This window comes from Eschrichtius robustus, chromosome 1 (genome assembly GCF_028021215.1).
Source record: "Eschrichtius robustus isolate mEscRob2 chromosome 1, mEscRob2.pri, whole genome shotgun sequence".
In the NCBI taxonomy this organism is placed as follows: Eukaryota; Metazoa; Chordata; class Mammalia; order Artiodactyla; family Eschrichtiidae; genus Eschrichtius; species Eschrichtius robustus.
This window is the reverse complement of record NC_090824.1, coordinates 181903681-181931409: the sequence shown is the minus strand read 5'-3', so window position 1 is coordinate 181931409 and position 27729 is coordinate 181903681. Positions and strand designations below refer to the sequence as shown.

Below are 27729 nucleotides of genomic sequence, written 5' to 3'. Positions count from 1 at the left end.
TTGATGTGCCCCAAATTGCTGGGTACATGGTATTAGATGAAAACTTACAAATTCATTAAAAGATTGTTATAAGATTTCTTAGTTATTGAGAATAACTCAGGTAGTTATTATTCATTAAATTGATTGATTAAAACAAAAATGATCACAAACATGTTCCAGAGAATAAGTCCACTTTATTTGGTTAAAAAATATTTTTATATATAACCATTATTATGAAATGCAGGATTGTCAAGAAAATGTAGGTGGTCATTAAGAATTTGTCAAATAGATTATTCTTATGCTGGGTTCGGTGATAGAAGTATCCCTTAATTGATTTTCCCCAAATTAAGATGAGCAGCTAACCCTGAGATCTTTGGCCCAGGAAGGGGTAGGTGAGGAATAGCCTGCTGTCTCAGCTGCAGAATGCTTCTGGAAAGGACGGCGAAGAACTTGCTGGAGGAGATGGACCTGGTAAACAATTTAAAGTAGATAAATATAGATTATCTTACTCAGGACCCTTATTAATTTTCTATATTTCTGAAACGACAAGGTAAATTTTAAATGTGCATGAAAATGTCTAAACATTTTATGTTTCATTAAAACTTCAACTATAGCTGTCACTTAAAATTTCTATTGTTCCAGAGAAAGTTCCTTAAGTAGTAGTTTTTTGCTAAAACAGGAGAGTGAATATGTACAGCGTCACAAAGAATACATATATTTCCCGATCATTTCTAAATTCCTTCACAGCATTAAGAGAATTATAATTTTCTAAAATATTTATAAAAATAAAAGGATGTCAATGATTTACTCTCTTTCCAAATCAAGGGCATGGATTCCAACTCATACTGCTTCATTTGCAATTTTGTCCCACAGTATAAACTGAGGGATCAACAAACACACCTCTTTCAGCAATAATTCTAGGATCAAAATGTATATCTTCATCCAATTATAAAAATAATTAAGTTGTGGGGATGTAATGTACAGCATGGTGACTACAGTTAATAATACTGTATGTATATTTGAAAGTTGCTAAGAGAATAGATCGCAAAAGTCCTGATCACAAGAAAAAAAAAAATTGTAGCTGTGTATGGTGACAGATGTTAACTAGACTCATTGTGGTGAGCATTTCACAAGATATACAAATATCAAATCATTATGTTGTAGACCTGTGAGCATTTCACAAGATATACAAATATCAAATCATTATGTTGTAGACCTGAAATTAACAAAATGTTATATTTCAACTATACCTTAATTTAAAAAGTATATATAATAAATATTATACCTATCTAATCTCACCTACTAGTTTAAAAGCTCCCTGAATAGATTTTTATACTTCTCCACAGCAACTCACAGAGGGTGAATTCTCAAGAAATGTTTGATGCAGGAATGTAAACACAAGTTGTATGTGTAAAGAGTTATAGGTCTAAAAGTTTAACAAAATCTTTTTCTTTTCCTGCATGAGAATTTAACCCTTAGTTAACTTTCTGGATCTGTTCCCCTGGTAACCTGATAAGGTGGTATATGTATGTCCACTGTATCACCATACAACATGGGTTATGACTGACAAATAGCATTTGGCCTGGGAGAACTGTAAACACCTGATAGAATGCGCTGGACTTTCTTTAGTGTAGGGACTCACGGTATAAGGCAGGTCTCTTGTGGGGATGTTGCAAACTACGCCCATGGAGCTGTTACAAGAGATACTGGTTTCTGTGGAACGTGCAGCTTTTCAGCCAGGGCCGCCCCTGCATCTTCCCAGTGTGGATTGTGTCCCCCTGCACCTGAGCTTTACCGCTGTACCTCCCTGCCTGCGTGGATGCTTCAAGAACTCCTGCAAAGGAGGAACCTAATGGTGCCCTGCTGCTAAGCTGTGTTTCTGTCCTGTATCTTTCTGAATCAAGGGGGGCCAAAAGCAGCCTGTAATAGTCTTACGAATCTGAACGTTTACTTGGACCTAGGAAGACACCTCCCCACCCAAGGTGGGCACTGAATCCTTACTCAAATATAATTTTGAGGGAAGGGAGAAAACAGGGAGGGAACAAAAGAGAGGGAAGGAAGGTGAAACAAGGCAACAATAACATCTTATTAAACACTGTTTAGTTTCCCCAGCTTAGACTAATTTATCTAAAGATAAATACTGAGTTAGCTTCCTTCTCTTTGTTTTTCCTTAATACCCTAAAAAGGTTACACTTAAAAACATTTTATTTTCTAAAATGAAAACCTAGATTTGTCAGGCTAATTAAACTACTGAAATGTAAAGTTAATGCAAGTTGCAAATTAGAAACAGCAAGAACAGTTTCTCTGTCGTGCCCACTCTGATCAGTTGGTAGTGACTACACAGCATGCTGTGATGAGAAGGGTCCTAAGGCTGTGACCCATTTGAGAGAGAAAGGGGGCCGCGATGGGCCGCGATCATCAATAATGTCTGTTCCAGTGCAAGACAAAAGAGTGACGGCAAGAGTGCTGGGGCTATTCCTCTTCTAAGAAACACACTGTGTGCAATGCATTTTTAAACAATTAATTAGGAAATATTTGAGGCATAGAAGAAGGTATGCAGAATAATATGACAAATACCTGTGTATCCTCCACTCAGCTTCAGAAACAAAATGCTTCCAATATGGTTGAAGCCTTGAATATCCTTCCCTAACTCGAATTTCCTCCTTACTGCAAATCAATCACTGTCCAAAGATGGTATCATCTTTATTCATTTTGTTACTTTTATTATATATGCATATATCCCTAAAGACATGATTTTACATGTTTAAATTAAATTGGGGTAGTAACACATTGTATGTATTCCTTTGCCACTTGCTTGTTTTGCCAAACATTATATGTGAGATTCATCCAAGCTGACGTGTGTAGATCCAGTGCATTCATCGTCACGGATGTCAAGATTTCATTTCATGGACCCAGGTTGCTAATGCCATAGATGCCTGGTAGAAGCAAAAGCTAATTCCCTCTGGAGAGATGCACCCTCAAATCAGGCTTCACTGGATTTCTGAGATTGAAATCCAAGATCCCTAAACATAAACAATGACTAGCAGAACCAGACCCTCAGACGTTCAAATAATGTAGATATGATATCAAATGAATATTTAAAATTTTAAACACATTAAAGAATAAATTTTGGAATACGAGAAAATGATTCACTGATTTAAAAAAAAGACCAGGTAATGAGAAGCTGGGAAGCTGGTGCTGGCAAAGGTATGGTTTAGCATGTCTGCAAACAAAATCAGGGTGTTTAAAGTATGATACATTTAAAATTAATAAAAATAAGCCCAGAAAAGTCAACCAACTTACCTCTGAAAAATCGTTCCTTTCTGCTTTTTGCACTGCGGATTCTGCCATCCAGTTCTTCAGCACGTATCTAGGATTAACATCTTAAACAAGAGGGAGAAGTTCATCATGGAACAATAATTACTAAGTCGACACAGGCCATGTGAAATTACCACTGAAATGAGATAACCTTTAAGAACTTTGCCGGAAGGCTCAAATGAGAAGAATGATCAGCATCAGTCAATTCTGATTGTTTACAAACAATGTACAGTATTTATTACCTTCTGGTACAGGAAAAACTTTTTTTTTGCATCATGAGCAATATTATGTTTTATTTTTCTTTTCAGTGTTTCATCATTAATTTGGTTTTCACCATATTCAGTTCACTAAGCATTTTATAAAGCTGGGAGAAAGCAGAAGATTCATCCTGTAGCCCAAATGAAGGGAGGAAAAAAGTTGCTGCTTTTAACATCTTCAAACACAGAATTCAGGTCTGACTCAGTAGGACTGCTTAATGCTGATGTTGCCAAGAGCAAATAGGAAAGGTTACATGCAGGCAAAACTCTTTGTAAAAATTTATATTTTTTATAGTAACCATGCATTTTTTCATACTAAAAAGTATTATAGGGACTTCCCCGGTGGCACAATGGATGAGAATCCGCCTGCCAATGCAGAGGACATGGGTTCAATGCCTGGTCCGGGAAGATCCCACATGCCGCGGAGCAACCAAGCCCGTGCGCCACAACTACTGAGCCTGCGCTCTAGAGCCCGCGAGCCACAACTACTGAGCCCATGTGCCACAACTACGGAAGCCTGCACGCCTAGAGCTGTGCTCTGCAACAAGAGAAGCCACCGCAATGAGAAGCCCGCACACCGCAACGAAGAGTAGCCCCTGCTCGCCGCAACTGGAGAAAGCCTGCGCACAGCAATGAAAAACCAACACAGCCAAAAATAAATAAAATTAAATCTTAAAAAAAAAAGTATTATAATAATGGCACATTCCAGAAATTATGTCTTTATTTGAGATGAGACTTTTCCAAGATAATTTATCAACTAGGTGGAAAGGAGGGATGTTTATCCTCACTGGCCTGAAAGAAATTCCGAGAGGACTCCAGAAATCACTGTTTTGTGATTCTCAACAACATTTTTCTGAGTTACTTGAATGGAGGGAACATACAAATTCCACTTTGACTTGGTTTTAAAGAGCTGCCAAGACATGACAGATAATCTAAAATACAAGTGCCCTGTGACCCAGTAATTCTACTCTAGGAATATAGTCTATGGGAACAAATTTAAACATTAAAAAGCATTATTTATATTAAGGAAAACTAGAAACAACTTAAATGCCTATTAATAGGGGACTGGTTAAGTGAAACATTACATACCCTTTCAAAGATATATTATGCGGTCATTAAAAATGTTACATTATAAAGAATGAAGTAGTCAGGGGAAATGTTTATTTTTAGTGAAAAAAAGAAGGATCTAAAATTATACCATAATATGATTACTACTACATTTTCTCCTAATCAATACACACAGAAAAAGAGAGACTAGAAGTGCAATAAACGCATCGAAAAGTGAATAGCAATTGTGGTTGAGTGATGGGAATCTTTTTATTCTTTCTACAAGTTTGCATCTTCCAAATTTTAAAGAATTCATGCAGAACTCTTTTAAAATAAAAACACATGTACACAATAAATATATATAATCCTTAGACGAAAAGGAAACTGACATGCAAGGGAAACTGTGGAAGCAGTCGACGTAGGCAGAGGGTGAGTGGAGTCACCCAATTAAAAGTTTAACAAACTTGACCAACACTTTATAGAAACCTGGCAACGAAATACCATTAAAATATGCTGGGACTTGTAGCTGCAAGCAGAAGTACTTTGGATCAAATTATGTGTTGATATATACAAACTACCTGAAATCAGAAAATTGTAGATCTGTTCATAGGATTCTTTGAAGTTATCTAATTCTGTATTTTTTTTTATCTCGTCTGGAACTTTTTCCCATTGCTCATTGTGGAAATTAAGTTTTCCTTTCCTTGAGAGTAACACTGTTCAGCATTTATTATTTCTCTAAAATAATTCAAAGCTGCAGCCTTGAATTCACTAAATGTCTTTCATCTTACCATCTCATCCATCCTGTCATAACCAAACAAATCCAAATCCTAAAGACAGCCACGACATTTTCTTCTCTTAATTTCTTTTTTCTCTTAATTGCTGATATTGTCCATATTGAGCTGGCCTATAAATTCTGTATGATTGCACCAATGAACATAAGTGGCTGGCAGCTAAATCCATGCTGGGCCCCGAAGATTGATTACTCACTTCCTTGTAAAAACTCAGCTTGCTTTTATTTCTGCAATAGTGTCCTGAGTCAAGAAGCAGTCTCATCCTCTAACTTAACATGGAATATTAGCATCACTCTTATTTCATCAACATGAATCAGCCGCCCTGATGACACACACTAGCTCTCCACACCAGTCCTAAGTAAAGCAAGAGTACTCCAGGACTTGAGTACTTCTGTCTTAACTTCTTTGATCTTCTTAGAACCCATGTTGCAAAAAGGACTAACTTCCTTTTTTTTCTTCTCCAAGCCAAGTGTAAAGTCACATGGTAAACTGAAAGCAGTATATAAAGGTGATTTATTTTTAGCACTACCATTTACTAGATGTGTATTATGGCCCAGGCACTGTAACAAGATAACTTACATATATTATTGCTCATCGTTACAACATCCCTGCAGAATATGCCCATTTTATAATAGCTAAGGGCCTTGAAAATTGGAAAGTTAAATATCTTTCATATTATACAGCAAAAAAGTGGCAAGATGAGGTTCATCTGTCAGATTCCAAAACTCATGTTCTTTCCACCATAAACCACACCACCTTCCTTGTCTCTCCACCATCTTTTAAGGCCATATTATTTTAACATCAATATGCAAACTTATTGAAAGCAGGGCTATCATCATCAAGTTAAAAGTCATCTGAAATTGGAAAGGCTCATATATGACACTTCAACTCAACTAAAATACACTCATCTAGAGTTTTTGTAGTTAAAACAACAAATCCAGTTCCCTCAAGTAATTACTTCCAGTTTTCCAGGTTTTGAAAACTGGGAGTAATTACTTTCAGTAATTACTTCCTGTTGCTTTTATGTAATAATCCTTAAAGCTGAAAAAATCAAAAGGATTACCTACTTGTCATTCTTTTTCTTCTTTCAGAATCTGAATCATTCATGTTACTAAAAATGAACAGAACAAAGAACAGGATTAATCACTGTCTCCCCAAATCATATCTTTTTTCCAAAAGGGTGAGAATTATTTCACAAGACAAATATTGAAAAAAAAATTAAAAATCACATTGAATCAGTGTCTGAAAGGAAGACAGAAAATACTGTTTGATTAAACAATATATAAAATACTACCTTATTTAGTTATTTTAGATAATACCAAAACTTTTATTTTTACCAATTAAAAAAATATTTCTGTCTAAAAAAAAAATCTAAACTCTCTGGCACCTCTCTTTCCTTATCTTAAAACATAGTTTTCTGAAAATAATTTAACTTGTTCTTCATTACTCAGGGTCATGTTTATGAATAGCCCTCCGCTGCCATTAAACTGTGACAGGCTATTTGCTCCTGTGCGTCCTGTGGTTTTCCTGTCTCTCCCTTCAGCCACCACTACCTACAGTTTCTTCACTCTTTCATGTTTGTTGCTTCCGATTCATTGTGACAGTTAATGAAGCAAAGTAACTTCTGACGATTGTATAAGATGTGACAATTTATAGACACTGGATGAAAGCCTGGGGAGCTCTCTCTCTCTCCAGAGCTTCCAGGCTTGGGAGACGTGGGCTCGGGACACAGGGGAGCGGCATTATCAAAGCTGAGGTGAACAGAAAGGTGCTCTCTGCGTGGGTGCGATGTTACCAGACACTCCTCAGCCAGAGCAGACTTCCCGGGAATAAAAAGGAAATGTTGAAAAATGGAAAGGAAGTGAGGAATCTGATGGGTTGACGATGCTAAAGTAATACATTACATGCTTTCTCAAGAAGTGATTAGGTTACCTTACCTCTTCAGTCTCAGAAGGTACTGGGACACCCAGCCAGGAAAGAGTTTGTGCTTTGAGATCATTTTCAGTGCCCAGAATTGCTAGAAGAAAATACAGTAATAGACTGCTTATTAATATTTGTTCACTTTATTTTAACTTCATGTCCCTTAAATTAGGTACTTTAACAATAATTTATAACGTCCAGATTTCTCTTAAGGTTCTCTATTTCAAGTAGAAGTAGTACTGAAAAGGAATAATGTTTTCCTTTTCTTTATATAACTTTCAACTCAAATTCTAATTCATGGAGATCCATGTAATGGCATGATTTAAGAGAAGTAAAAAATATACATAGTTCTTATAAATAGACATTACATGTGAATACTAACATTATCAAAACCCTTCCTTTAAATAGGGAAAACTCACTTAATATATAATTTACTTTAAAAATTTAATTTGCAACCGTGTTTTATTTAGTTATCTATTAATTCATTTAACATATATTTATGGAATGTCAACTATGTGCTAGGAACTATGTTAGTTGGGAAGGATAAAAAAATTAATAAGATATAATTCCTGCTTTTAAAAAGGAAAGTGTGTAAACAAGTCAATGCCATTTTAGAAGTGTTATAGAAATATACGTAAAGGCTAAGGGAACACAAATAAGCTATTAGCTCTAGTTAAGAGTTAGGGAGTTAAAAAGGTTTGAAATTCAGAAGACACAGAAATTAACTATTAAAATGATTAAAAGTGTAATGATCTCTCTCAAATTTTCCCAACACTCAGTAATTTAAATATTAACATCTGTCAAGAACTCGTTCAAATCACTTTAACATTACTTTGTCTCAGTTAATGTTAAATGTTAAATCTCACATTAAATGATAATTAGTTCTGATAGTTCATTAATAATTTTTAAATTATATCAAAGATGCTTATTGGTTAACATTTTGCTGGATTTCTTGCTGAATAGGTAGACATTCTTTTATTCAAATTACTCCCAAAAACGTAATTTATGGCTATTACATACCTGTGAGAACTATACATAAATAGTTTTTTTATATAAATAATTTTTTTTAGTTAACACAGAAGTCATGAAATATAATGAAGAAATTGAAATTTTAAAAAATATGGCTAGATTTTCATCTCAAAAATAATAAAAACAATGACTGCAATATAAAAGACTTACACCTTATAAATAGAGCTATGTTTCTAAAAATCTATAATAAGTGGGAGTCTTCTGGTTAATACCCATATTATTCCATAAATGTAGCAGATTAGTATTGAAATAAAAAGGCAACACCTTTCTTAAAACTGAATTAAGAACAGTCATTTTGGTAACAGTTTGGCAGTTTCTTAAAAAATTAAACATAAATTTGCTAAACAATCCAGCAATTCCACTCCTAGTATCTACCCAAGAGAAATGAAAATATGTTCACACAAAAACCGGTACATGAATGTTCATAGTAGTATTTACTCGCAATAGCCAAAAAGTGGGAATGACCCAAATGTCTGTCAACTAGTAACTGGATAAACAAAATGTGGTCCATCCATACAAGGGAGTAATAAAGTAATAAAGAGGAGATAATAATATTTTAAGACGTACATAAAAGATCTTAAAAATAATAAAGAGGAAAGAACCACTGATACAGGTTACAACATGGGTGAACCTCAAAAATATGCTAAGCAAAGAAGCCAGACACAAAAGACCACATATCATATGATTCCATTTACAGGGGAGGTCTAGAAAGGGAAAAGAGACAGAAAGTAGACTAGTAGTTGCTTGGGGATGCAAGGGGTAAAAAGGGATTGACTGCAAATGGGCAAAAAGGATCTTTTCAGAGTGATGGAACTGTTCTAAAATTGAATTGTGGCAATAACTGCACAAATCTGTAAATCATTTAAAAATCATTGACTTGTACACTTAAAATGAGTAGAATTTTAGGGTATGTAAATTATGCCTCAACAAATCTGTTAAAGAAAACTGAGTTAAGAAAAAAGCCAAAAGTCACAAATTAATACCTGAGGAATGCTGAGCTCCCGTAACTGGCTTTGGGTGATCTCACTGAGCTGCCGAAATGTCATTGTAAAGTCAGCTTCTGTCTTTTCCATGAGCTAATGAAAATACTTACATTTAGCAACCTCAATTCTTGAAGAATATACGGAATAGTCATTCAAATGTTAATCAGGGAAAAAAGATAAAATGATAAACTCACATGTAAGAGAAATGCAATTAAATCATCATCACCCTTGCTTTTTCCAAGTAATCCCAATTTGGCTTTGAACAATTCTCTAAATCTAAAAGGAGAAATGTCAATTTGATTTGTTATTAAATTTCTCACTGTTTTAAGAAGTGCCCTCAAACCAAGCAGGATGCTTTAATATGTGTTAAAACAAACAAACAACAAACCTTGTATCGTAAAGAATGGGATACCCCTCAAGAATCTGAGCAGCACTATAGGGGGAGAAAAGAAAGCACCGTTAAACCTTGATTAAATATTAACACTCTTGGATTACATTTTACATGAACAAAGTGAACCTTCTCATACATGAAATAGCATTCGATTACATACTACTGATTCTGATTTAGTGATTTAATTGTATATCATATCTTAGAGAAAGTTGTCAATATAAATGTACTGTCTCAAAGATTTGGATACAGTACAGGTCAAATCAGGTCACTCCTGAAATATTACTATATACAATTAGCTTATAGGATAAATGTTAATATGTCTTTATAATACCAAAAGAGTCATATAAATGGCTTTTTTGGGGTGTATTTTATTTTATTTTAAATGTATTTATTTTACTTATTTATTTTTGGCTGCACTGGGTCTTCGTTGCTGCACACCGGCTTTCTCTAGTTGCGACAAGCGGGGGCTACTCTACGTTGCAGTGCACAGGCATTTTATTGCAGTGGCTTATCTGTTGCAGAGCACGGGCTCTAGGCGCGTGAGCTTCAGTAGTTGTGGCATGCGGGCTCTAGAGCGCAGGCTCAGTATTTGTGGCACACGGGCTTAGTTGCTCCACGGCATGTGGGATCTTCCCAGACCAGGGCTCGAACCCGTGTCCCCTGCATTGGCAGGCGGATTCTTAACCACTGCACTACCAGGGAAGCTGTGGCGTATTTTAAAAATTATCTTAGACCCAAAATAATGCATTACAGATACTTCACCCAATATAATAACATTTTATTTGCCTGAATGTATGAAAATAGTGAAATACTTCATAAAAATTTAAAAATTAGAGTTATTAACCTTAAACCCATTTTTAAACAAATTGTCTATTTCTTAACATTCTTAATGTATTTTAAATTATGCAGATGTTCAACACACTCTGAAGCTCCACTCCCCTGACCTTCCTGACCTTACCTCCTACGACTCTTCCCCTTGCTTATTCTGCTACAGCTACCCTGGCCTTCATGCTGTTCCTTAAACACCCACACACACTCCCGCCTCAGGGCCTTTGCACAGGCTATTCCCTTGCCTATAGCCCTCTTCCCCCACATATCTGCGTGGCTGCTCCTGTGACTCCTTCAAGCCTCTGCTCAAATCCAGCCCCTGACAAGGCATGTGAGCTGCAGTAGTGCCCAACCCTATACCAGCCCTCTGGGTGTAAACACTGCTGCTTCTCTTCTGCCTTCCAGATCTTGGCAATTTCTCTTGTGGCCAACCTAACCCGTGACCATACAGGGAAGGGCATTTTTGGACCAGTTTAGCTAAGTTGATACAGTATAAGGCCACTACATGTATATGGCTATATGATTAAGTCCTGGCCAAGGCGAAATAAGGGAAGTGATGTGTACAAATTCTGAAATGTGTCCTTCAGTATTGAGGACTTGCCTCTTTTCTTCTCCATGCTCCTACCTAGAATATGGATGTGATAGATGGTCCCATCTCAGACCATGAGGGCCACAGACAATGGATGGTGGCATAGAAAGCTAAAAGTAGTCTGGGACTCAGACAACTGAGTCCCCATACCAGCCCTGAATTACCAACATGAATTACCATACTTTTATGTGAGAGAAAAATACATGTCCTTCTTGTTCAAGCCACTATTATTTGGGATTTCTGTTACAAGCAACTGAATCCATACCTACATCTCAATCAGAGTAAAATGAAAATATTAATGGTTATGTAAGATTTCAGAAAGTATATCACCTATATACCCCATGTGAGTCAAATACTTAAGAAAGTAATCAAGGCAGAGACTTCAAGACGGAATTTAAAAATAAAATAAAAACAATCTTAGTAAGCAGTAAAATGACTAGAAATGTGGGGAGGGGAGTGGAGTGTTAAGGGCGAAGACTCAAAATAGAAGAGAGATACTTCAAGGGAAAACCTACTAACAGTCTGAAATTCAAAATATTAAACTATCTTAGCAAAATGTAGCAGTTGGGTAATTAGAGGTAAAACAAAAGCATTCTAAAGGTCTCATTGGGATGGAGGGAAAAACAACGGGCAAATAGAAGCTTAGTGAGGGAAAATATTTGGAAACTTGTTCTCATATAACAGTAGAAAAAGTGGCAGAAAAACAAGATAACTGTGAGGGATGGGGGATGCAGTAGTTTCCAAATCAAAGTTGGGGGTTGGAGAGGAATGGATAAGCTCCTCAAATCATAAAAAGGTAAGGAGAATAGGGGGAAACTAACACGTAAAATAAAACACAATGTAAGGCAGAAGGAATAAAATAAATCAATTACTATAATAGATGTGAAAAGCCCACATACGTCTATTAAATCAGAAACCATCACATTGAGTTAAAACCTGGCTATGTTTTGTTTACTTTTATAAGAAACATACTTTAAAACAATGTGATAAAGATAAAAAAAAAGTGAGATCCAAGGCAAATACAGCAAAAGCAAGCATGAATATTAATATCAGATAAGTTGAAATTGAGAGCTAAAAGTATTAATCAGGATAAAGGGGGTCACTGTATTAGGACAAAAGGCACATTTTCTGAAGGAAATATAAGAAAAAAAATCAGTATGTACCAATAACGGCATATTGCACAAATTCAAAACAATTAGAAAAAATTGCTTGCTAAAAATACAATTAAAGTGGGAGATTTTAATACACCTCTCTTATGAATCAAACTTATCTAATAGATAAAAAATAAACAGAATTATAGAAGACTTGAATAATGTACTCAGTACACCCAATTTGATATATTAAAATGTTTGTGCACATTTTTTATATGATCATGAAATATGTACAAAAATTTATTATGTTGGACCATAAAGAAACTGTAACACATTTTGACGAGATTTTACCAAACACGTTCTTTGGTCATAAAAATATGGACAAAATAAGCCCAACTACTTAGAAATTCAGAAACACAGTGATAAATAACCCTTGGATCAAAGAAGAAATAAACCATGATTTCACAGCACCTAAAAAGCAATAAATAGGAAAACACTTTATCCTGATAACTATGGAAAAAAGCCAAAATGGTACCCCCCCCAAAAAAAATAGATATACACACATATATATATAGTTTGAAAGCCTTTGTTATTAAAGATTAAATAGTATGGTTTTTAAAATGTTGTTTCTTGCTTTTCAAAAAATGATCATTATACAAATATATTTTCACACAGATTTAATTAGTAGATTTAGGATTTACTCACAGTTGCTTTTGCCTAGGATCCAGTAATGGGTTAAGAGCTTGTAACAACTTGTTTAAATTAAACATTCCAATATTAGCCTGATTTCCTATTTTATATCTTCTTTCATCATCAGATGTGTTTGGTACAAAATCTGTTTAGAGCAAAAATACTATTGCTTTACAGTGGGGATAATTATAATAGATAGTTTCTTCATTTTTAAAAAAATTATTTACTTATTTATTTATTTGGCCATGCCATGTGGCATACGGGATCTTAGTTCCCCCACCAGGGAGTAAACCCATGCCCCTTGCAGTGGAAGCGCAGAATTTTAACCACTGGACCGGCAGGGAAGTCCCTCTTTCTTCATTTTTAAGTTTATATTTAAACTTAATAAATTTCTATATATTAGATAAAAATCTTTCTGACATTAAACGTTTAACTTCAAAGTAATGTAAATACTTAATACCCATGCACATGAAAATCTTTAAAAATATGAATATTTGCCTAATAGAGGAATACATTTCTAACCTACAAGAATTTCCAGGTTATCACACATGTACTTCAAACTCCAACTTGATAGCCTGTCGCCCACAAAGCCTGCTCTGATCCTTTTACAGATTAGTAGAGCGGGAGGTTAAGTTACTCATCCAAGGGCACAGATTAAGGATCAGATGCCAGAACTCAGACCCATGTCTGTCTGACAACACATTCCCTTCCTCCCATCATGTCATCTTCTCTAATATGTCATTTTTTGAGGGCAGAGACCGCAAAGGACTCAATACTGTATCCCTGTGGCACCTGGAAGATTGAGTAGCACATAAAATGACCGTTTTATGAATGAACCCAATTCTTTCTACCACCCCACTACTGAGTTAGCTATAATGGTTTATCTAAAATAAACCAGTGATAATTTTCTTAGTGAAATAAGGAATATACATATAAATCATACATACCTGGATTATAGGCCTCCATAAAACCAAATGGACCATAGTCAATTGTAATGGATAACAAACTGAAGTTATCAGTATTACAAACACCTAAAACAACAACAACAAAAGATGCCAAAAACCGGACAATAAAATAATAAAGCATTTTTAACTGTATAAAATTTATACAGAATAGGAAAGGTCATGAAAATGCATTTGTTTTAGAAATGAAACAAAATTAAATTATCAATTGAAAGTTTAACTGGTGAAGTCAAATGGCTTAATATATATTAAAACTGTATTTTAAAATTAAATTTAGCCTTTCGTTGTATACTTCCTCCACAACCAAAGATGTCAAATACTACAGGAACAAAAGGCCCAAGAAATGAAAGCTCCTCTCATTTATCCTGAATTTCTAGCATTTATTTTAAAATATATGTTATTTGGAATGGAATTGAGACTACTAAAGAAACAACATTAATTAATTTTCAAAGGTTGTGAGAGGGGGAAAAGGTAAAAATATGGATATGTACCCCGTAACAGTCCTTAGCTGCAGACCACCAGCCGTGTGGGGAGGGAGTGTGACCTCCTAGGTGGGGGAGCGGGTCATGGATGGGGGCGGAGTGTGAGGCAGGAGAGAGGCAGGGAATGCATACACCAGCCCAATATAGGATAGCTGGGCATGGAGGCAACAGTGTCCAGTGTAGACAGTTTCAACCTTTTTTAGAGCAGGATGACCCTGCTTATCAAAATGTTCAGTGTATATACAGACTCGAATCCAGCCCGTGCACTTTCAGGAGTTTATCCTCAGAAACTCACCTTCGAGAATCTAAAGATATAACTGCATGGTGGTCACTGCAGCACAGTTCATAATAGCAAAACCTCTGAAACACCTCCCTGCTCACCACCCCACCCACCCCAGTGAGACCCAGAGAGGATGTAATTAAAGCAGATTTCAAGAAGTTTTACAATGTGGGATCCCCCTTTGGCATTTATCTAGAGACCTTAGTACATATGTGACTTGCTTTTATTTTAAGACAGTTATTCTTAGTTCAGGCAGATATTCCTTCCAATGTAACCCCACACAGTGAATGGCTTCAGACACACACAAGCCAGCCCTACTGTTTTTGTAAGGGATATATGAATACCATCGAAAAAAAGTCTAGAAGAATTGAGATAAAATGGTTAATAATGATTATCCTGGAGAACAGAATTCACATGCACTTCTGTATATTTTAAATTCTTTACCATAAGCATGTAGTGCTTTTATGATTAATGGTTTTTTAAAAAGCTTTTAAAAGACCTAATATAACATATACTCACGAGGTTAAAAAGCTTTACAGGTAACAACATCAACAAGTCGAGGATGCTTATTCTATTTTGTGTATCTATTCCGTTCAAAATCATTTTAAACATGAGAAAATTGTTTCTCTCTTGCTAAAAATAAATTCATATATTATAAATGTTATTCCTGCTCATTGGCAGGAATATTTTGAAATACACAAAAAAGAAGTCTTCTGCTTCAACAAATTAATTCTACTTTCTCATCAGAAGCATGAAATGTCAGTACATAACTTACCATGAGCAAAACCAACAGACATCCACAAGGCAATAAGCTGTGCCGTCTCAGACACCACAGTAGAAAAAAAATCCTAAAATAAAATTTAGAAAATTTTCAGATTTTTCAGTAATGTATGTTCTTTTAGGATCTTCCGATTTCCAACATGAAAAGGTGTTCTCAAAGGTGGGCCAAAAGATGACTAAAGAGATGGAAAGTAGTACATGTAAGAAAACAATGGAAGAACATAGAGTTATTGATCCAGAAATAATATATATAAGGCTCAGGCATAGTATTATGACCAGGTTTTCTTCATGTACAATAAGAAAAGGAAAAACATTAGAATTCAGCACAGGGAGTTAAATGTAAGCAAAATGCGTTATTAAATTTTGAAATGAGTCACCAAGAAAAATAATGGAATTTCCTTCTCTGTGGCTGTTAAAAGAAAGAAAAAGTTAATGAAGATCAAAAACTTTCCACAGGAATGGAAAATCACATTTGCCTATTATGTATGTATTTATTTTAGAACTACTACAATATAAATACCTATATATCCAACAGGTGAGAAAACAATGTATGTGACCAAGTTACAAATGCTGCTCAAAAAATAATGTATATAGTCAGGATGTAGTCGCACCTGTTCTCTTTTTCTAGATACCTTTCAAACAGAACAACTTCCTTATCTATGTCTTGTTTATGAGGTGGTTCATTGTCTTTTTCTTTAACAAAATGTTCAAAATGCTCTCATTTCCTTTTTTAACTTTAGTTTTTTAAGTGCTAAGTTGTAACCACTAATGGTGGCCGGCCAATGATAGAAAACAGAGTATTGTCCTTTCTTTTAAAAAACTTACCAAATATCTGTTAGGTTCCTTGACATCTACTGAGGGGAAGTGTTCCTGTATGATGAAGTCTAATAACATCCTAGAGATAAAGGGGAGATAGCATCAGTGTTCCTCAGAATACAGTATTGAGTATCCAATCATCTCAATCCACTCCTGACATTCATGAATTCATTAGATGCATGCTTATAATTTTAAAAAGTAAAATAAGATTTTACTCCCAAAATAGCCATAGAGAAATATTTCCTCAATACCAATCGCAACTGGAAATATGTTTCTAAGATCATATTAGATGCCATCTTATTATGCTACAAACTCAGATTAGTTCAATAAACATCCATTGAGAACCTCCAAGTGCTAGGAAAAAGAATGACAAGACCCAAACCCAGACATTAAAGAGCACACAGTCTATTAGGGGAGAAGAACATCTGAAGAAATAATGACATTACCATATAATACATGCAATAATAGAAATATAGAATAAGTATAAAGATAACAGAGCAGGGAATGATTATTTATGTGTGGAAGGTCATGTAAGGTTTCACAAATAAGGTGTCAAATAAATTGGCCAAGGTTTGAAGTTAAAAATATTTAAGCTGTATATGTATCCTATGTTTAATTCCCTGTTTTAACTGACTACTCTAGTGAGTCGAGTAACTATTGATACTAGTGTTTATTGCATTGGATAAGAGAGAATCCTGAAAATAACTGGGGGTTGTAGATATGACTTGGGAATTATTAAAGTCCAATAGGAGTGAGTTTGTTTAGAGTGGATTAGAGAATTGTTTCAGGCACTTGGGAAACAAAAAGGAATACATACATAGTCACGTTAGCCAGTCCAGTCATTTTAAGGATAAAGTGCTCACCAATATACATCAAATGTCATAGAGATAAGTGAAATATAACTGAACTATGACCACCACATAGAACAATTTCAGTGACATAGTGAATCTGAGCAGAAGTGACCCAGAAAAACAAATGAGAAGTGAAAATGCCCAGTGAGAGGAGACTTCTCTCTCAACAAGCTGGGATGACCCTGAGTTCAGTAAACATTTGCTAAAAAGACTCAGAAAACGGTCATGACGATGGTGATGATTTCTCTGCTCTGCGCGTTCACTTCCCTTTCCCCATTCTCTCCGTGGACCAGGTATCTGGATTTACTAAGCTGATACCTACAGTGTAGGATTCATATTCCAAATGATTCTGGTTTGTCTAAGAGAATTTTTTTCTTATGTATTCTAATGGCTTTTTAGAACTGTATGCTCTTAACAAATGGAAACAATTCCTCTTAAAGGAGTAAATTTTTTTTTTAATTTGTTTATTTATTTATTTTTGGCTGCATTGGAACTTCGTTGCTGAGCGCCGGTTTTCTCTAGTTGTGGTGAGCGGGGGCTGCTCTTTGTTGTGGTGTGCACGCTTCTCACTGCGGTGGCTTTTCTTGTTGCGGAGCATGGGCTCTAGGCACGTGGGCCTCAGTAGTTGTGGTACACGGGCTCAGTAGTTGTGACTCGCAGGCTCTAGAGCACAGGCTCAGTAGTTGTGGCACACGGGCTTAGTTGCTCTGTGGCATGTGGGATCTTCCCGGACCAGGGCTCAAACCCGTGTCCCCTGCATTGGCTGGTGGATTCTTAACCACTGTGCCACCAGGGAAGTCCGGAGTAAATGTTTTTGTTTGAAGAAACATCCTGCTAAGTTGGCTTGAGGAAGACGAATTTTGTGAGTGCAGATTCCACAGGCACCAAGGCATCAGAGTTTGGTGGAAGCTATACTGCATGACACAAGGGGAAGAGCTTTTGCTCTTTTGAAGGAACCATCCATCTGTCTTCCCTGAAGAAATCTTCAGTAAGATTTGTTCTTAAATGCTTTGTGCAATTTCAGTCTGTTCTTTGTTTGCTTTTGTCCTGTTGAAGGGACTGAGCTTCATGTCTGGGTCAACCCAGTATGAAACAGGCATCACACACATGTCAAAACCAGAGTCCAGGAAAGAAGACATATGAGACAGAGGACGCATCCTGGGAAACCCAGAACTTGGAAGGGAATTGCAGAATTGGGGAGTTTGAGTCACTTCCACCCAGGTGTCTGGGTAGCACAGAGGCCCTCATTTCCAACTGGGTTGCACACTAGATAAAAGCATTCCTTGAGAAAAGGGTCTACTGGGTCTAAACCCTTCTTTTTCAGCCTCATAGAAACCCACACGATGTTAGGCACACAGCAAGTGTTGAAAATATCTATTAATTGAAAGTTTGGGTCTTACTTACAAGAAAACCAAAAATATTGCAACTTCACAGCACTTAAATAAGAATTTCTTTCAATTGTCTTCTACCACTGAAAAAAATGGTTTTCTAACCTTAGTAAATCCAATTCACCATAATGAGCCAAAATTTCTAACGATCCAATTCTAAACCATGATTTTGCAACACGCAGCACTACTGCACCTGAAAAAGAAACATTTATTTTAGCATAAACTATTTTAAACTATGCAAACACAGCATAATATGCTTTTCTTTAAAATGAAATTACTGTAATAAAAAAGAATATAGTGGATTTATCAGAAAAACAATTAATTTACATCCTAGAAAGGGTAAAGGATTTTTCTTTCTTTACGCCTGAATCAGTTAGAATGTGAGGAACCACAACACCTTCAGAAATACTGAGGCCCCAACCTAGTGAAATCCTAGTTGGTTAAACTGTTAGGCTCCCACTGTCTCCTCAGCTGTGACCTTTTCCCTGTACCTCACCCTGAAATATAGAATTACTGGAATATTTCTATGGCACAGTCCCTGTACATGACTTCCACTTGTGTAACTAATTGGAAATTAACTTCAATTTTAAAAATTTGCATATGTTCTAACTTATGAATATGCTGAAGAAATACAGTGAATCTCTGCATTTTGTGTTTGTGTTTGTAGCCTTCTATTTCCACCTTCTGTTCTGATCGTAGACATTAGTAATACAATTAGTAAATGAATTCATGCTTTTTTCTTATAAGGAATGCTGTACTGACATGTGTTTCCATGTCAAGGTGCGGTCTATCCCAGATGACAAAGCTGCTGCTCTGCTGGTGCTGTCCTTCAATGAAACGCCATACTCGCTGCTACCTCTGGGCCTTTGTGCACTTCTCCCTGCCTCACCCCCTCTTCTCCCCATACTGAAATCCTTGCCAACTTTCTAATCTTGTGCTCAAGGTCAATTCCCACTTCCTCCATAAAGCTAACTGGATTGCCCTTTTCCTAACCTCAGATTATTTATTATTCATTTGCTCCATGTGTTTAGTGTCTACGAAGACTGAGTTTCTTTTCTTAAGACCAGGGACCACGGTATATACTTATTACTCCTGGACCCCCCGAGATGAGTCCAGTGGTATGCACAGAAAAGGGCTAATTAGTATTTTCTGGGTTGACTAAGTTATCCATATAGTCAGGACTCATTCACGCTAGTAATCTGAACATTTATTTTCATGTGTTTTTTTTTTTAGCAATAAAAATATACTCACTTAGAAAAAAATATAAGAGCTCAATAGATGATTCGGAATGTTTACTTTATGAATAGCCATTGAATCACTGAATGTCAGTCCTGAAAGACATAGAAGGTGTCATCTCATCTAACCCCTCATTTTAGTTGGAGAAACAGGGGGAAAAATGTGACTTGTCCAAAGTCACAAATCAATTCCCACAGAGCCGGTTAGAGGTTTCACATATTCTTTTTGCCTGTCCAGCTCTTTTCCTACAGTGGCTGCTGGGCAAATATTAGGGAAAAGCACAATCAAAATATCTGTATATGACTTAGATGTGGAAATTCTATGAATGGCCTAAAAAGGAGAAATACTTGAGATAATTTGAAACCGTTAAGTTTGGTTTCTGAACCATCTAATTCAAAATTCAGATTAACAGGGAATTCCCTGGTAGTCCAGTGGTTAGGACTCTGCCCTTTCACTGCTGAGGGCCTGGGTTCAATCCCGACCAGGTCCTAGTCGGGATTGAACCCACAAGCTGTGAGGCGTGGCCAAAAACAAATTCAGATTAACAATATATACGTCATAGACATAAAAGTAGTGTTGTGCCCATCATATTAACAGTCTGTGATTGGAATCTCATTTCCAATCACCATAAACAAAAAGACCTAAATAGCTGTTAAAGCCCCATGTGCAGTAATAGTATGCATTTTATCCAGATAATATTAAAGAGGAGAGAGAGAGAGATGCCTTAAAGATAAATAACCTTTAATTCCTTTAAACATGAATACTCTAGGGGGATTATTACAAAAACCGTATCAAAACATATTTTTCCCAAAGTATGACGAACATAAAATGTTCTCTTGGTGAATCGCTATAAACATCAGTAAAAACGCTGGCCCGTAACACAGTGATGTCCAAGGGGCCCAATAAAGCATGTTGGGCTCTCAGCGGTTCTCAATAGCTCTGCATTTTGAGTAGTTAAATATGTTTATTATTGACTTTCAGGTCTCCTGCCTCTCCAGAGATTCAGAGTCAAGTTTCTCTCGCTCTTCCTTTTTCACTGCTCTATGGCACTTTCTCATCCCCTTTCTAATTTATTTCTGACCTACTAAAAGCTGAAGGAAAAGTTAACCGAACTTATTGGAAGTAAACAAGAAGTAAGAGCAATCAGGATCTGAGGTAAGGTCTGAGGGGGTTTCCTGGGAAGGAAGTATATGAATGTTCATGCACTGGCTTTATAATGTTTTGCTGGCTGTTCATAAACTTCCCAGGTTAACTTCCCAGAAGTTTGTTGTTAGAAAAGGATGGATTAGTGATGTAAGGGTGTGGGAAAGGATATTCTATTATAATATCATAACACTGAAATTACATCATGAAGATCCACAGGTCATGTTTTAAGAAGACTGCAAAGATGCCCAATTTCTGTTGTTCCTGAAGAACTTAGTCTAATTTTATGTAAATGTTCTAAGAACTGTTATTACCTCGTTCTTTCACAGCGTTTCCATTGTAGAACTGATCTCTCCATACTGCATCATCACTTACAACCAGACTGAAAGGTAAGAGAATCAAACAAAGTTATATTGTACTTTAACTGCTAGCAAGCTATCAAGAAGTAACTAAAACTATAAGAAACGATGAGAAATCATGCTATTGGGGGTTTATCTGCTCACTTGATTGACACATTTCTGGAGATAACATGATGCAGTCCTGAAAGTTAGCTTCAAGGGAAGAGGAATTACCTTGCAGCTCTGCTAGTGGGAATTCTGAGATAGTGCATGGCCTCACTACACAAAAATTCTCTCACGGAGGAACGAAGCACAGCTCTGCCGTCGCCATTTCTAAGGGTAATATGATAAAAAAGATTTTCAGTTATAATTAAGATAACATCAATTTTTACTTAGATGACTAAAAAAAAAAAAAAAGAAGTACCGGGAGTATGGGGTCTTTCCTGAGCCTTTTAATTGGAGCTCCCACTTTTCACCCTGCCTTTAAAAAAAAAAAAACCTAAATATTAGCAGATTTGTGTTAATATTTAGCAGAAAAGCTATTATACAAGAAAACATGTAGTACCTGTTCATGTAAATTCCAATAAGATGGGCTCTTCCATCCCCGAGCTGATCTGCCCATATCCCAAACTAAAAGGGAAAATTATTCATGTTTATTAACCTTTAAAGCTTTTATTGTAATTTATAATCAAAGTTACTTTGTCAAAATTGAAAATGGAATAGTGCATTTTTAAGATTATAACAATCAACAACCTGAATAAAGGTGAAAATAAAATTCAATCCATAAGGTGTAACTGAAATTCATTTAAAAAACATAAATTTAAGACATATAATTAATTTCTTTATCATCTTATAGCTGAGCTCAAGCTTGTTAGGTGTAGAATACTGAGAACTGATCTATTTAACTCCAGAATAGGAACTAGGAATGATTTATTAGTAGAAAATTTGCCTATACTATACGTATACAATATAAAATCAGGAGCGTACTGTACCTGAAAAAATTGCTTTTGAATGTACATGATTAACTGTTTCCAAACTTTTCTGTTAAAATTTGTTTGTGGTTGTTCAGCTCCCAGCTGTGCCACTTACTAGCTGTGGAAATTTGAGTTACTTAATCTCACTGAGACTGACCTTTCACTTCTGTAAAATGGGAAAACCCTTGCCAGATTGTTGTAAGAATGAATGTTAATATATGCAAAATGCCTTGCACTGTGTCCAACACACCCAAGTGCTCAAAAGATGGTAATTATTATTATTGCCAACAATTACTTGCTAAGTTAAACATCACTCTATTCTCTTAATCAATTAATCTTTAACTCACAAGAAAGTCACAGCAATTTCAACAATTGGTTCTGTGTTTCCTCTCCTTTTTTTAAAATCAGATTCCACATATTGAACTTGCTTCAACATCTTGCTGTATTTCTAGAAGGTGCCTTCTTAATTGCTTCAGCATGTATAACATCCCCAATTAATCCTGACTTAATTTCTAGCAGTTCTAAAAATGTTCTACAGCTATCCTGGCAAAATTATATTCTATTTGTCCTTCTGAGGCTTTTATATTGACTTATTGTGCTGCCTGACTTTGCCTAAATCTCTTGCCAAAACTCCACTGAATGAGTTCTCTAGCAATAATTCACAGAAATGTTATATTGTGCTGCCCCAGTTTTCTCAATTCCATTAGAGAAACTTACGCCCTAGCTTTATCACAAGAAATCACATCAGCTAATCTATATATGACATATTCTTCTAGAAGCATCTTCTTGAAGTCTCAATACACTAATATTAGAAATTAATGCAAAATAACTTCTTCAATAGGATAGCATTTCTGCCAGCTATTTATATTTGCATAAGGAAGTGATATTGGTGCTACTCTTACCTGGTGGCCCCCATATCTGTGAGCCAATGGAATGGATCCAAGTACTATCTTTTCGCCACTTACAAGCTGGATAAAATCATCTGTTTCTGAGACAGATAAATCAAGGTCCAAAATATCTTCTAGCACTTGCTGAGGCAGGAAAAGAAAAATCTTCTTACAAACTTAAGTAATCCTTTAATAGTTTTTGAGAAAATAAACTTTATGGAAAAAAGAAAATTAAAAGAATAAACTTCTTCCAAAATTACATGAATATTTTCTCAGAAGAGATGTACCATACTTTCTAGGATTATTTATGCTACTTGGGAAAATTAGGTCTATTAGATAGTTCTAAAATTTTTATGGCTTTCTTATTATGCATGGTAAAATAATATTCCTCCTAGTACATATTCTTTAAAGGAACTAGAAAAAAGTAAATGTCCTATTGTTATCCCAAATTCATCCATATCATGAGAGAATAATTTAGAATTTGTTATTGGAGCCCCTTTCTAAGAATTTAACTCATTTACCCCTTTTTTCCACAAAAGTGTGTTTTCCTTATAAGATAACTTTAAAATGAAACTGAGTACTAGGCTCCAGGAATAAGTATCAAAAGTGACTTCTAAGAATGACATTCTCCAAGTTATAAATTTTAAACACAAAGATAATCATTTATCAATAGATTAACAACTTAACTGAAAAAAATATTACTAGTTTTTTAGACAAAAGTTATAGTGAGTTAAGCGTTGTGAAAAAGTAAAGCCTAACCTTTGAAACTGCTACAAGATGTACTCTTGATTTGAAAGGAGTGGGGAAGGCAATTGAAAAAACACAGTTTTTCACTTTACGCACATAATTTTCTTTAACAGGATCAACTGGCAACATAGCTGATAAAAAAAAAAAAACAACAACCCTTCTTAATGTTCTCATTTGTTGCACATACAGCATTAATAGTCCTTAGAAAGCCTACAGTTCTTTAAGAAAATCAACTTAAACTACTATTTTGTTCATACTTTGTTATTTAAAGACTTATTTTCAACCATATCTATTCAATATTCATATATTACAGTATATTAAACTCTCCAAGAAGATGGGAGATGAAAAAAGTTTAAAACAAGACACATACCCTGTCTTCAAAGATTTTCACTTATGGGAGACTAATAGCATGTGCAATGTATTTATAAATAAGAATATATGAATAAAATGAGGTGAGCTGCATTACAGTATCAGAATTACAGTACTGGCCAATCCAGTAGATCCAACCAAAAAATATTTGGCACTTAATCACATTCTTTCTGCCCTTCAGAAAAATCATAATTAATTGAAGGAAACAGATACATACATAAATAACTCTAAACCAGGCAACAGATGTTTTACTAAATGTACAAAACTGCTTCCAATCCCATCAGAAACTTCAAAACATTTGATACATGCCTGTTTGCAGGGCTAGAATTCTAAAAATTGCCTCTAAAGAGAGAAACTATATTTCATGAAGTCCATGCACTAAAGCCCATGTACTTTATTTAAAAAGCTGTAGAGAAAAAAAAGAGTTTTGGGCATGCTTTAGATACTCAGAAAATGTTAACTTTTAAGTATAATTCTTAAAATCTTAATGTTTTCCTAATCCAAACAAATTAAAACAAAAAACAGAAGAGGATAGGTGTATTACTAAAACAAGGGACACAAAAACCTATGTTTCTGGATAGAGATATTATCAGGATGTCACTGTCACCAAATTATTTACTAAACATAATGGAAATCCAATCAAAAATCGTAGTAGGATTTTTTTTTGAGGAAACAAAGTGTAAATCTGAGAAAATACTTTTTTTAATAACAAAAATGGGAGCTTCCTTATCATTTTAAAAATTGTAAAAATAACTAAAAATATTGCTATCCCCAAAATAGATGCAAAAATCAATGGGACTCCATAAAAAGCACAGAAACAGTCCAAAGTAATGTAAGAATTCCCTATATAATGAAAACAATATTTTTTATCAGTGGAGAAAGGTGGCATCAGGTCAATTTGTTCAATTGTTTGGAATAACTCCTATTTATTCCACCCAAGCCTAGGTGAACTAAATGTCAGTTATAATAATAGAAACAAGAGAATTCTTGTATCTTCTCCATATGAGTAAAAAACAGGCAAATGTGGGTCAGATTTAGCTCCTTACACTTTCCCCTAAGCACAGGGTGAATAAGGCACCATCATGGGGGAACAAATGGGTAGTCAACCAAAAAAACAGATTTTAGTATCCATCAAGAAAACCTGACTATGATTAGGAGTAGATGATCCAATAGTGTATTTTCTTCTCTTTTAGGAGAGCCTCTGTGTGGAAATAGACTAAATTATATAATTAATGCATTATCTTTTATGATGCTCTAGTAGAGCATGGGCAGTATATAATGTTTCACTAATACTTATTTTTTTGTCCTGACTGACTCACATTTTGGCAAGGTAGCTGATCAGCTAACACCTGTGATCACTGGCCATGGAACAAAAAAAGACTAATTGCTTCAGAGGTACCCAATCCTCACCCTTGTTACATTTAGCGAACTAATCAGTCATAGACTAAGGCCCCAGAGAAAATTCCAAATGCATGTTAACCCTTTACCTTAACATTTCAGAGAAATCGGTAATAGAAATAAGGGTATTATTTCAATTCTTCAGAATTCAGTTTGGTCTAAGAATATGAAATGCACAAAAATTGCTAACCTTTCAGTGCAACTCTTCTCTCAATAAATGTTCTTACCAGAGTTACATTGATAATTCATTTCTCAGTTATCTAATAACATCAGGATGAGATGTTTCTATGCAGTACTATGAAACAATATATGGTTATATTTTGTATATAATCTCTCCTTGGCTGTAAAACCTGGTCCTACCTAATGCTTCCAACAGTATCATCATTATGGAAATAAAATGTCTTCGAGTGTAGCCAATTCTCCAATATTAAAATAACTTTGAAAATGTTTCAACTGTACACTTATTCCATTTTTATCAGTGTTACCAGTTGTTTCATTTTTATAAGTGCAGTCTAAAAGGCCCAGCCAATTCTAGACTGTGCACAAGATGAGTCTGTTGGCAATTACTTGCACAGCTTAGACAATGTTTTAACTTTCTAGACTCATGCTTGGCCTAATTGGGTCAAAGGAACTACTTTGTATTCTGCATGTCCTGTTGGTGGGTTATTGTTCATGGAAAGTTTAGCTATACTATAATGGTGGAGGCCTTCACAAATTTTATCTGCCTTCCCTACTTAGCCTTGCCAAATTACATCTTTTTAAGAGCCAGGTTATTGTTTTAATCTGGGTAAACAATTTCTAAATGAAAATGGCATAACAGAATTGTGTAGTGCTCTATCTACCAACTATGTGAGCTTGGGCAAGACACTTAATTCCTCTATATCTGTTTCTCTACCTATAAAAAAAAGGGCAAATGAAAATATTCTAAGTCACAGGATTGTTGCAAGTACAAGTGTTTACTGCAACACTCTATTTTGGCCAACTCCACCTGTGGATATTTCTTAATACATAAACCTAGATCTAGATAAGCCACAGGTGCATATTAACAACCTTAATTTGTAAAGCACCTGACATCTTTTATATAATCTTCAAAATTGGGGGAAAAAAACCTCAATAAAACTGACATTTTTAAAAACTTCTTTATTATATGCTTTTATTCAGTTAAAAATTTTGAAGATAAATGTAAAAATGTGCTCAGCTATACGGGTACTTACATTCTTTAATGCAAAATGCATGAGTCAGAAGAACAAGAAAAAATATCAGAGAATCACAGTTGCCTGTTTGCTGGTCTATTTTCTCATAAGAGTGAATTTTTTGAGGACAGAGTTAAGTATCTTCTATTTCTGAATCCCCAATGCTTACACCTTCTCTGATAGGCTTTGTGCGTTTATACGCATGTACTGAATGATTAATTATATCACGACTTCTGTTATAAAGACACCCTCTCATTACCATGAGAAGAGTAGATCTGGCCACAGAATTAAGGAAAGGTCTTTCTAACCCGTATCGGGCATTAATCCTGTCCATTCTCCAGTATTCCCTGGGCTGGTTACAAGTAGGTTCAACATTACCAAATATTAAACAACTTCGCACAGCTCAGTACACCCACGAGCGGGACTCACATATCCAGATGTGAGCAAGATTGCCAAACTAGGCCACAATATACCTATAAGGTTTTCAGAGGAGAGCGTCCAAAAGTCGAGAGACGAGGCTAATCTAACTTCTCTTTCACAATAGCCCTGCTCGGGGTTTGACTTGTTACTGTAAAGATGCAAAAGGCTGGCACTTCCTTCAAGGCCAGGTCGCCATAAGGAGCAGACGACGGCGTGGCAGGTAACACCCAAGAGAAGCAGCCGCGGAAACTGGAGCCTCCGGATTAGGCAGCAAAACGGGAACCTGATGCTTCGCGTCCTACTTCTGCCTAAATACGCAGAAGGAAAGTTCGTGATTGTTGGTCGGGCGCCCTGTAGCATTTCTAGATGACAGCTGGTCGGCCAGGGGTGCATTTTTGCGGAGACTGCTGGAGGCACCGGCTGGGCGGGGTCGGGGGAGGCCGCTCCCCAGGAGGAAGATCACGCTGGTTTCTCCCGAGCCAGCGGCCGGCGGGCGGACGGGCGGGGTTACGAGGGAGTCCAGCCACCCCACCACCATTCAGCCCTCTGCGG

At 35.8% G+C, this 27729-nt stretch overlaps 1 protein-coding gene across 1 annotated transcript; it reads right to left on the bottom strand.

Moving 5' to 3' along the window:
• Positions 1 to 181: 181 nt before the first annotated feature.
• LOC137774920 (protein adenylyltransferase SelO-like) lies at positions 182 to 27729 on the bottom strand. Its single transcript, XM_068560420.1, has 19 exons — positions 27231 to 27729; positions 23810 to 23928; positions 23066 to 23194; positions 21755 to 21819; positions 21614 to 21670; positions 21424 to 21522; positions 21166 to 21233; positions 18578 to 18665; positions 16243 to 16312; positions 15413 to 15485; positions 13861 to 13944; positions 12929 to 13058; positions 9713 to 9757; positions 9519 to 9600; positions 9325 to 9417; positions 7330 to 7409; positions 6460 to 6503; positions 3283 to 3362; positions 182 to 447 (listed from the first exon to the last, which is right to left on the bottom strand). Exons 1-19 carry the CDS (start codon positions 27568 to 27570, stop codon positions 325 to 327), a joined length of 1869 nt encoding a protein of 622 aa, XP_068416521.1. The 5' UTR covers positions 27571 to 27729; the 3' UTR covers positions 182 to 324.

What these genes read in the sequence shown, in the direction of transcription:
- LOC137774920 (XM_068560420.1), bottom strand. Translation starts at nt 27,570, where the DNA reads ATGCACCCCTGGCCGACCAGCTGTCATCTAGAAATGCTACAGGGCGCC. An exon ending in AAACGCTGTGAAAGAACGAG is followed by an intron (nt 18,666 to 21,165) that starts GTAATAACAGTT and finishes TTTCTTTTTCAG; the next exon opens with GTGCAGTAGTGCTGCGTGTT. An exon ending in AGGAACCTAACAGATATTTG is followed by an intron (nt 15,486 to 16,242) that starts GTAAGTTTTTTA and finishes ATTTTATTTTAG; the next exon opens with GATTTTTTTTCTACTGTGGT.